Source organism: Ipomoea triloba, chromosome 3 (assembly GCF_003576645.1).
Source record: "Ipomoea triloba cultivar NCNSP0323 chromosome 3, ASM357664v1".
Classification (NCBI taxonomy): domain Eukaryota; kingdom Viridiplantae; phylum Streptophyta; class Magnoliopsida; order Solanales; family Convolvulaceae; genus Ipomoea; species Ipomoea triloba.
The window spans coordinates 4,872,229-4,883,092 of NC_044918.1; the positions used below are offsets into that span (position 1 = coordinate 4,872,229).

The window sequence follows — 10,864 nt, forward strand, 5'->3', positions numbered from 1 at the left end:
TTATAGGGCGATCAAAGTCTTAAAGTAGCGTGATAAGTAAAATAAATAAATAATGTATACATTCTCTCAATTTTAAAGATCAAGTTTTCAGAGACAATCTTGATCGAGTTCGTTGGATAATTGGTTTAGTAATCACAATGTTCAAAGCCTGACTTCCTGTGGAAGTTATACATTGACCCCCTTCGTTGAGTAAGTCAGTTATGAGTAACAAAGCTTAAACTCATTATGGCGAGCGCGAGCTTTTATGTAAATCAAAAGATTAATTATTTTAATGGTTGATGTGTGCCTAATTCGTTATAAAATATGTCATTCATCTTAATTAGCCTTATAACAACCAAAGTGGCCTACATACGTTTATAATGATGTTAACACAAATCACTTTAGTCGTTTGTATATATTGAATTCACTCAACCAACTAATAAGTGTTTCGTAAATTCATTTGTAAAAGTATCATCATAATATATTAAACTTATACATTCTATATGAATAACACTTGGAACATGCGTTTATAGAATCTCTCATCCATATCACACTTGTTTATTTGTACTAGCTTATTATTTTATCCGAATATAACTATTTAATTTTATGTCCAACTTCACACGATGATTCAATAATATTTTTTTTTTTTTGAGAGAGATTCAATAATATTATAAACTTTCATATCTTTACATAGTGTAAATACCAACATCTACATCCTCAATTTAACATTTACTATTATTAAATATATTTTTAATGTATATTACTCCGTATTATTAATTCTGGTAGGATTTAATTACCACAACTGTACAAGGATATCATATGCGGTTCTTTTCCCCCTCAAAATAAATTTTAAAACGCGAAGAACGGAGAAAATTGCGTGCGTTAAATAAATATAAATAAATACGGAGTAAATAAAAACGGAACCGAATCTCTCTGCCGCCATCCACGCCGTAGGATTGGATCCCACGTCAGAAATTCCACATCGGATGCCTTTCTGTGACAGATCACTTGTCCAATAGCAGCCTCCCGCGTAAGCACACGTAGACCAATTAAGTCGCACGTGTGCCGAACCCGGGCCACACGCGCCATTGGGGATCCGAAGAAATAGGCAGTCGTATTCAACAACTGTAGCTAAAAATTTTGGCATTCTGGCGGGATTTTACAACAATTTCAAATCCATTTTACATTTTTCTATTAATTGTTTTTATTTTTATTTTCACCAACTGCAAAACCCTAGGCCCCGCCTCTCTCTCATCATTTCCCTCCCTCTCCGACTCACTGGCTTCTCTCTCTCTCTCTCTCTCTCTCCTGCCGAGGATTTTCTCTCTGTTATACTTTTGCTAATCATGAGATTGCTGATTTTCAGGTTCGTAATTCCTCGGTTTTGAATGATACTTGATTATTTAGTTTGTTGTCGTGATTAGTGATTAGTCGTCTGTTGTGTAACTGTTCTGATTTCGTTTCATTTTGGCTACCGTTCTGTAAATTTTATGCTTCTGTGTGTTCAGTACGGCATGAGCTTCTGAATGAATTCATTTTCTGTAATTGATTTTTTTTTTTTTTTTTGGTTAAGGTCCAGATTCGGTTTATGCTTGTTTAACGTGTACAGTTGTTTAATTAGCTAACCGGAGCAAGGAACATCTTTCTTGTGTTTGTGTAGTTTATGTTGAATAACTGTCTTGCTATTTAGAGAGAGTGTTTTGGCGATGTTTTCCTGATTAGGTTTGTATTTTGTTAATTTATCATGATCGGGTATATTTTGTGTTGATTTCAGATTTTGAAACTATAGGATACTGAAAGCTTGGATTATTTGAGGACGGAAGGTTTTGTGAGCAACGAAATAGAATAATGTCTCCCAGAGATAAGCAATCAAGGATCCATAAACAGAAAAGGCGGACAAGGAGTTCGAAGAACAAGTATTTGAAACCAGGTGCTCTTGCTCAGCTTCGGTATAGTAAGGTGTCAGCTGCCAAGTCTTGTACGGATCTTGGAAAGAAAAGGATAGCTGTGATGGATGCAGATGAGCCGAGTGTTGATGGTGAACTTGAAAGTGAAATTATTGCTAAAAGTCCCCTGATTTTATCTCCCGTTGGGTTTAGATTTGGTTCTGTGTGTTCACCATTTGATATGTCAAAGGTGAATAATCTGCAAAAGACTCCAAAGACACCTGGTGCTGAAGTTTGTGAGTCAGAGTCTCGACTTGAATCTCTCCCAATGGATTTGCTGGTATGCATATTTTATTATTTTCTGCTGTTGCTCTGCCAATCTATATATTATTCTTGGTATTCTGTTTCTTACTACTTATCAAGATGATTTTGTTGTTTTTGATTTTGCTTGGTACTACCACTGATGTTTGAGTAGGCCTTTACTGGGAAATACAGATGCTCTGTTGTTGGAGCAGTAGACCATCTTTAATTCCTGAAATACTATCATATTTGACAAAAAAGTAATACTTTTGGTGATGATGTGGATATACATCATTGAGCTCTTACTAATCCATAATAATCTTTAACTATGTGTACAAAAAAGAGGATATTCTTTAGCTTTAGTTCTTATAGATTTTGCAAGAGACTCAATTGCAAATCTTTCAACATATGTAATAAAAGTTTTATTTCTGTCTTTCTTTGCACCTAAGTTATTTGTTATATGCTCTATAGAAAAAAAAAAGAGTGTCTTACATTCATATCAAAGTGGTGCATAGATCAGAAGCTGAAATTTGAAACTTGGTGATTTGCTACATTTGTTTGGTGGTTTGGATTCAATTGAGATCTTCAAATGTACTGATTCGTGTCTCTTTTGTGATTGAGGTGAAACTACTTTGCCACCTTCACCATGACCAACTCAAAGCTGTCTTCCATGTCTCCCAGAAGATCAGAAAGGCTGTGAGTTTCTCTTCCCTACTCTTCATTTTATGCCTGAGAAACAAAGAGACTAATTCTTGTACAACTGGATTTTAGGTGATTCAAGCAAGACAATTCCATTTTAATTATACTACTCCAGATCGAACTCGACAAGAGATGTTGAGGATCATGACTCCTCTTCCTACAGATCACTGGCCTTTTGTGAGGTAGGTATCTTGACCTTTTATCATCTACTAGATTTCATATGGTTGATTAAATTGATTCTGTTGATCTTTTCTAATATGGTGGACTAACTTGCAGCAAGGGTGATGGGAAAGATTTGGTTCCCAGCCCACACACCCCCAAGGCACCCAGGCATGGTCCCCGCCCTCCTTCTCGTCTCAAGCACACTGAAATGCGGCAAATTGCAGCCGTTCTCTTCCAGGAATCAGCATTTCCTTCTTCGAGGTGCTTGGTGCCATCTGTTCTGTCAAAGCCTTTATGCAAATCTCTAGGTTCCAACAGAGTTCTATTCTATGAAGATGAACTGTGCCAGGCCGTCGCACAGAATAAACTTCTTTGATTTGATTGCAGCGTGTTCCGTAGCTCCTTTGTGTGTGTATATATATGGTAGCATTAGTAGTGGAGGGGTTGCAGTTTTGTCAGGTCACGGGAGCACTTATTGGAGTTATGGTGATTGAAGAAGATTGGCTTAATTAGAGGTTTAGGTCTGAAGATTGTGAACCAATAATACGTTTAGTGCGTCAGTCAGTAATCGGTGGGGTCAGGTCTTGTGCATAGTTTTCCTGTATAACGGATTTTAAATTTAATAGCTATATGGCGCAACATCTAGTTCGCCTGTTTGGAATTTCATCCAAATTTGCATTATACATATTTCATTTTCTTCAAACTTGAATATGAGAGATTTAATGTGCTAAAAAAATATGTATTACCCTAATAGTGGTAGAATTGTATAGTGATTCAGGTGTTGACTCATCCACAAGTCATTATTTGACACAAACCATGAAAATTCAGAACCAATTGCTAGGTGGTAAAGCCATCCAAGACCATATTGCAATTTGCAAGCAAGCTAGCATCTTGGCAACTTTCTACTTAACATGCTTCAGATTCTCTCATTTTTGTTAATCTGCCTGCTTAGGATGATGCTCATATCAATTCATGGCATACTTTTGAGTCCAGCTACGAGCCATGGTTTCATACTTGGATCTGTCACTCTTGTACATGTGAGCTATTTCTGGAACCAATGGATCATCTGGATTTGGATCTGTTAGCAGTGAACATATTGAAAGCAAAACCTGCATCCAAGCCAAAAAATAATAATTATTTTTCAATGGTTTTAAAGAATTGGAGTTAGGTTACCTGTGATCTATAAAGTTACTGTTGTTGAACATATAATATACAAAATATAATTGTCTGGTTTTACTATCAATTTAAAATTTTTAAAATGAAACACATATTTTAATTTGGTAATAACGTGGGGAGTAGTACCTTTGATATGGTGAGTGCTGGGCTCCATTGATCCTTTAGGATATCCAAGCAGATGTTTCCATTATTGTTGATATTTGGATGAAAAACTTTGGTCCTGAAGGCAACCTGCAAGTGTAAAAATATTTTAGCATCATACTCATCCAGCCTTTTTTTTACTTTTTCTCCATTTTTGGGTCATACCTTGGGAGGTTTGAAGGGGTAATCAGGGGGGAAATGGATGGTGACTTGGAAAACACCACCAGAATATGGACTGTCATTTGGACCAATAATGGTTGCTTGCCAATGAAACATATCTTGAGCCACTGGTCCTGAAATTTTGTACAATATATTTCTCATTATACTGAGACAAAATTGTCAATATCTTGTGGTCTACTGACACCCGGTTGCACTCCCATATGGAAAGGGGTGAGTTTGAGTTTCAGTACTGAACCTCATCGATACAAGTAACATATTATTCGCCAGTTTCCTTTTACTTAAATCAATCATTCATAAACTTTTTTGTTTTTTTGGGAAAAATCATAAACATGTTCTTTAATTACCAGTTTTGAATCAAACATGCATACCTGCACTGCATGATGTAGGAGGGTCTCTTTGCAGATCTCTAAGCTCCTTGAGAATCCTCCTGGAGGCCATTATTCCAGTTGATGTGTGCTAAGCTAAGAGACTACCAAAAACTACAAAAAAACACAGAAAATCACAAATTTTCTGCAGAAGGATATATAGATGTTTGTGTGATTTCTAGATATCTCAAGAGAGTGCTCCACACAACCATATATAAAGAGCTCTCATATGCACATACACACCCAAAAAGAATCAACCATTCAATTCAACAATTTCCTTGATGCACTGCCCATGGCATAGTATAGATTCTCTACACAGAAAGAAAGAGGGAATGGACCCTTTACTTTACTTTCAATCATGTTATTATATATTTTATGGAAAGAAATAATATATTTTTAAAAATTCCTTTGGGATGATTTATATTCTTTTCAACCTTGTGAAAATCACACAAAGTTCTATATTCTCCACCTTAGCTTTTTGGGTTCCTATGACTTTATGGGATTTCCCATTCCTTCCGTTCAATTTTGGTCATGTTTGAGTACAGTGTAATTGGACGTGTAATATGCCCATATTCAAAGGCCATTGATTTAGAATCGTCAATTTTGAAGTGAATTGAACCAGATATTTAGAATTTAGAATATGCTCATTTAACAATTTAAGATAGGATATTAATTTGATAGGAGTAAATTTGTTCTGGAAGTGTGAGGGATTTGTAAAAATGGAATTATGATTCATTCATCATATCCAACTACAAAACATCAAAGAAGAACAACTAGCATAGGACAACTCAATTTTTCGATGGTTTTAAAAAAGAGAAATTTAAAGATAAAAAGAAATTCTTTGACATGGTCAGTTTGGTTTGAATTCTTTGCTCTGTATTTAGAGACATTTGAGTTTTTTGTAATAACTATACCCAGTAAAAATATTTCAAGCAATTTTTTTTTAATGATTATTCGAGTTAATCATCATTTTGGTCCCTCAATTATTTTTCAATTGTTAATGTAGTCCATAATTTTCAATTTCAATCAATTTAAGAATTTTTAAAGTTTCATCAATTAAATGCTCTCAGGAACCAAAATAGCAATTTTCACATTTTTAAATTTCGTCAATTTAGTGCCTGGAAGGGTTTAATTAATTATATTTTAAACAAAAATTAAATTGGTTGAAATAAAAAACTATGGATTACATTGACAGTTAAAAAACAATTGAGAGACCAAAATATTGATTTTCGATCCTAAATTCTTTTTTACAAAAGTTGGGAATTATTTTGACTTGTCTTAAAATATTATATTAGTCTAGAAATGAAATCTGATCTTAATGGAATAAGTTAGGCTTGATGAGTTGATAAAATTATTTATAAAAGAATCAACTCTGTAAAAAAAGAGATAGTGATTTGAAAATCATTGAACAACTTCGTGCATACTCGTTGGAGTCGTTGAAGTCCCCATTTCCAATTTAACAAAAAGAAAAGTAATACTCCGTAATAATTAGATTTTTTATTTTTGAAATGAAAGTGTAGTGTCGACATTCAAAGAATGTATGCTATGATGAATGAGAAAGTCAAGTCAACCTCAAAGAAAATGATAACTGAACAAAGAGAAGTGTAACACCTCAACTCCAAAAAGAAAATATCATTTTTAATCCCTCAACTATAATACATGTATCAATTTTGGTCCTTGACTATTAAAATTTTCAAATTAGGTTCATGACTATTTAATTTGTATCACTTTTGGTCCTTCACTATTAACATCTTCAAATTAGATGCATGACTATTCATTTTGTATCAAATTTGGTCATGCCGTTAAATTTTCCGGCCAAATTTTCGGCGAAGTCATGGGAGTAGCCGGCGTTTTTTTTTTTATTATTATTTTTTTTATTTTAAAGTTTTTTTTATATTTAAAAGTTACGAAGTATTAAAATAATTTTTAAAATAAAAATTAAATAAACTAGTCGGTCACCGGTGACTTCGCCGGAAATTTGGCCGGAAAAATTAACGGCAGAATCAAATGTGATACAAAATGAATAGTCATGCACCTAATTTGAAAATGTTAATAGTCAAGGACCAAATGTAATACAAATTGAATAATCATGCACCTAATTTGAAATTTTTAATAGTCAAGGACCAAAATTGATACATATATTATAGTTGAGGGACTAAAAATGATATTTTCTCCAACTCCAAAACCACTGGAATCAATCCTTTATATATTTTTATTTTTTATTTTCAGTTCTCCAGCTTTATTCTTTTTCTACTGCCAAAACAAAAGGATGAGAAGAAGAGGGTAGCGTGATGATTAGGCTGACTCTTCTGCCCATAGATAAGAGCAGACAGAAAAAAGAATATGATTTACTTTTCAGTCAATTTTAACTAATTTAATTACTATTAGTTATTTGTTTTGGTTAAATAATCAATGTGATTAATTAACTTTTGTAACAACTTATTGCTTCAAAATAGTAAAATTCAAAAGGCTGCTCAAAACAACTTTTCTGTCAGCTTTGCTTTTTAAGAAAGTCATTTTGTATGTAATCAACTATCAGCTAATGTAATCAACTAGTTAAATCCACTAACCTAATCAGCTAACAGCTATTTACTAAACATCCACAATAATGCTATCCACTAGTTAAATCCACTAACCTAATCAACTAACAACTATTTACTAAACATCCAAAATATCACACGAAAGCACCAATCACCATGACTACCAAAGCTACAGAGCAAATAGCAGAGAAATGCAGATTCAGCAGAGTGTAATTTAGTGGGAAAATGATGAAGAAATAGCATATATCAGATTAAGCAGTGTAACTTAGTGGGGAAATGATGAAGAATAACAAATGGTTTACGAATTGAGGAAATCGAAATGTATAACAAATATAGAAAAAAGGCAACAAACACTGCACAAATATGATGTCTCCCTGAATGGTTGGTTTCACAGTCATAAATACATAAAAACAACAGCAAATCAAAATGGAGAGAGAGAGGGCACGACAGAGTGGCCTAAGACGAGGTGCGCTTGGCTTACTTAAAAAATTGTTAGACTGACTGGGAAGGCCATATCACAAGCACTTTGACAAGGGAGGACCTCCTACTTCCTCTGAGGCAATTGGAAACAACAGAAAAGGACACCAAGGAGGGTATAACAACAGAATAGTGGTAAGTGATCCTGCGCCCCTGACGTCAAAATCACAAGATCGAGCACGATCTCTGACCCTTTGCCTTCTTTTTCTTCCCCTTGGGTGGTGCCAGCACAACTTTGATGGCAGCATCAAACACTCCTTTCACATTCTGCAAGCCTAACTAGATAAGCTTCACTGGAAATCAATTGGGATTTTGGAAAATAAAGCTAAAAGAACAAACCTCCTGTGTTTTTGAACTGCATTCAATGTAGGCAGGTGCAGCAATCAATTTTTTAAGCTCCTCGCCCTTGACATTGACACAAAGTCGGACAATTTAAAATGGCGCAAGTGTAGAATATATATTACTTTTCAGCAACTGAACATAAGAAGATTAGCAGTAGTCGTTACCTGAGCAGTGGTAATTGGCACAGCACCAGGATGGTCTACAAAGAATTGCTTATCATCCCGAAGATCTGAGTCCATTATAATTGATTGACAAGAAACGATTAGCAGTCTATTCTCGAGCACAGGAGACTTAAAAAACTAAAGCAGAAACATATGAGGCTTCCAAGTCTTAACTAATTACACATAAATGATAAATCAAACTGATGAAAGATCTCAAGCACAACCAGCATCCACTATCAACAACACAAATGTTCAAACTGAAGCAACCCATCAAGTGTAGTAGAACACCATCAAGATATTGGAGCCAATGATACTAGATCGCACAAGCAGAGAGAACTAGAAGACAATTCTCTCCAGTCTAAAGGACACAAATGACTTGATTAAACCCATTTAAGTTGATGTGCAATACTGGTAACTAACAGTTTCAAAATCATAAACAAGGTAGAGACATCATTCTCACCAAGTTTTGTTCCAACAAGAACAATTGGGACACCAGGGGCATAATGCTTCAACTCAGGAATCCACTGGTAAGAGATTCATCAAAACCATAAATAATTTCCGATTAAGTAACACCAACAGGAAAAAAAAAAGGTACTATATCAGCCATCAACTCCTTACCTTTTTAGAAACATTTTCATAGCTGGCCTTACTAATGAGAGAAAATGCCAAAATGAAAACATCAGCTCCACGGTAACTCAAAGGTCTTAGTCTGTTGTAATCCTCCTGTCCTGTTTATGCATAACAAACACAAACTCATAGTGATGAAATACATGTAAACACACAAATGTATAAGAATGCACACACAAGTATATGTACCCCAAAATCTCTTAAATAGCAATAGAATGCAATGGAATTTGAAATGGTTACCTGCAGTATCCCATAACCCAAGGTTAACGGTAGCCCCATTGACAACCACATTTGCACTGAAATTGTCAAACACAGTTGGGACATAATCCTGTTGCACATTATGAACAGAGAAGAAATTACAATTTGGCCAAAATTTGAAAATCAGAGGAGAAACGTCTTTTATAACCGAAGAGAAAGATTTAATGTGAGTAATTGGATATGTACACAACAACTTTCCAAAAACTCAGCATAATTATGTTGCACATCTGAGCCACGAGCATTAAAAGCTCGGACTCGTACAGAAGCATATCAAACGAGAGGCGGATATGCAATAGTTAAAGCTCACATTGGAAGTAAAACAGCTTTCTCGAAAAACGAAAAATTAAGCAAAGTGAGAAATTGGTAGAAGTGAGGGAGAAAGAGGATGAACCGTAGGGAAAGTGTTGCTGGTGTAGGAAATCAAGAGGCAGGTCTTGCCAACGGCACCATCGCCCACCGTGACGCACTTGATGAACCTGGACGCGCTCATCCTGAAAGCCTCAGATCTTCTTCTACCACCTCAGAAGACCTGAACCGAATTCAAAATGTACCTATGTTTTCACACGTAATTTCGACGCACATACGCCTCTGAAAACCTCTCCAATCCCTGGCGAACAGCTCAAGCACCAAAAACACGCAGCAAACCAGCGAGCCTCGAAGAGAGCAACCCTAACCCTAGTGCCGGAGACAAGAGAGAAGAGAAATGGCGGAATCGGGGGAGTTGGGATCCGAGATCTAGAGAGAGAAAGTAAGGAGGGAGGGGTGTTGGCCGGGAAATAATGCCGTTGAAGCGTTGGATGAGGGAGGAGCTAACGGACGAGCGAGGGAGGCGGCCGTCCAACCAATATCCGTCCACGTCTACCCTGCCAGCCAATCAAGCCGTACTCATAATGCCTCTGATTGGATAGTTCTCCACGCTTTTCCCGCAACGAAAAAAATTGTGGGCCTCATTTGCCTCCTCTTTTTTAAATTTTAGTTGCTCAATCCTTTCCAACACAACAACCCATGCAACTTTTCTTTTTTCTTTTTTCTTTTTTGTTATAGCTTTTTTTTTCAAAAATTCAAATTCGAATTTTATTTGAAAATTTCTTTGGTCACCATTGTGTTCAAATATTCAATATGCATACATATTCATGTCTGAGTTCGAATAGTTAAATGCATTGTATAACTTACAATGTCACATTAATATTTTAAATAACTTGGGACGTGATTAAGTAACAAAAGACTCATCAATTCTTAACCAAAGATTAAGAGTTCGATCTTTAGCATTGGAGGTGGCTACAACTACAAATAAAGAATTTGAATATTATTTTTGGATCAAAGTCTATAATGCAAGGTAAACTCATGGTATATGTTAACCTAATGCACAAGAATCATATTTCACTCATTTAATATCTTCCATGCCTAAAGAGTATATTTCAAATTAATTAATAGTAACATGTCATTATCATTATCTAGCAAAACTTTTGAATAAATTTTTTATTATTCAAACATTATTTCATAGGAAGAAAATGATATTATGTGTATACCTAATCCAATTACAAGGTTGGTAGGATAAACCCCCCACCCCC

The 10,864-nt window shown here is 35.3% G+C and overlaps 3 protein-coding genes across 4 annotated transcripts; 1 reads left to right on the plus strand and 2 right to left on the minus strand.

Moving 5' to 3' along the window:
• Nucleotides 1–1,208: 1,208 nt before the first annotated feature.
• Nucleotides 1,209–3,692, plus strand: LOC116013242 (F-box protein At4g35930). Of its 2 annotated transcripts, none has more exons than XM_031252888.1 (5): nucleotides 1,209–1,345; nucleotides 1,754–2,205; nucleotides 2,787–2,861; nucleotides 2,937–3,046; nucleotides 3,141–3,692. In XM_031252888.1, the coding sequence occupies exons 2-5, from the start codon at nucleotides 1,828–1,830 to the stop codon at nucleotides 3,400–3,402; spliced, it is 825 nt and encodes a 274-aa protein (XP_031108748.1). In that variant the 5' UTR covers nucleotides 1,209–1,345; nucleotides 1,754–1,827; the 3' UTR covers nucleotides 3,403–3,692. The 2 variants fall into 2 exon arrangements, with proteins under 2 accessions (XP_031108748.1, XP_031108749.1); XM_031252889.1 differs by having other exon boundaries at nucleotides 1,215–1,345; nucleotides 1,769–2,205.
• Nucleotides 3,693–3,749: 57 nt separating this feature from the next.
• On the minus strand, nucleotides 3,750–5,192 carry LOC116013243 (ubiquitin-conjugating enzyme E2 28-like). Its single transcript, XM_031252891.1, has 4 exons — nucleotides 4,892–5,192; nucleotides 4,509–4,636; nucleotides 4,329–4,433; nucleotides 3,750–4,135 (listed from the first exon to the last, which is right to left on the minus strand). The coding sequence occupies exons 1-4, from the start codon at nucleotides 4,959–4,961 to the stop codon at nucleotides 3,992–3,994; spliced, it is 447 nt and encodes a 148-aa protein (XP_031108751.1). The 5' UTR covers nucleotides 4,962–5,192; the 3' UTR covers nucleotides 3,750–3,991.
• Nucleotides 5,193–7,705: 2,513 nt separating this feature from the next.
• LOC116013529 (rac-like GTP-binding protein ARAC1) lies at nucleotides 7,706–10,202 on the minus strand. Its single transcript, XM_031253340.1, has 7 exons — nucleotides 9,685–10,202; nucleotides 9,276–9,363; nucleotides 9,027–9,136; nucleotides 8,869–8,932; nucleotides 8,412–8,476; nucleotides 8,245–8,310; nucleotides 7,706–8,172 (listed from the first exon to the last, which is right to left on the minus strand). Exons 1-7 carry the CDS (start codon nucleotides 9,781–9,783, stop codon nucleotides 8,071–8,073), a joined length of 594 nt encoding a protein of 197 aa, XP_031109200.1. The 5' UTR covers nucleotides 9,784–10,202; the 3' UTR covers nucleotides 7,706–8,070.
• Nucleotides 10,203–10,864: the final 662 nt, after the last annotated feature.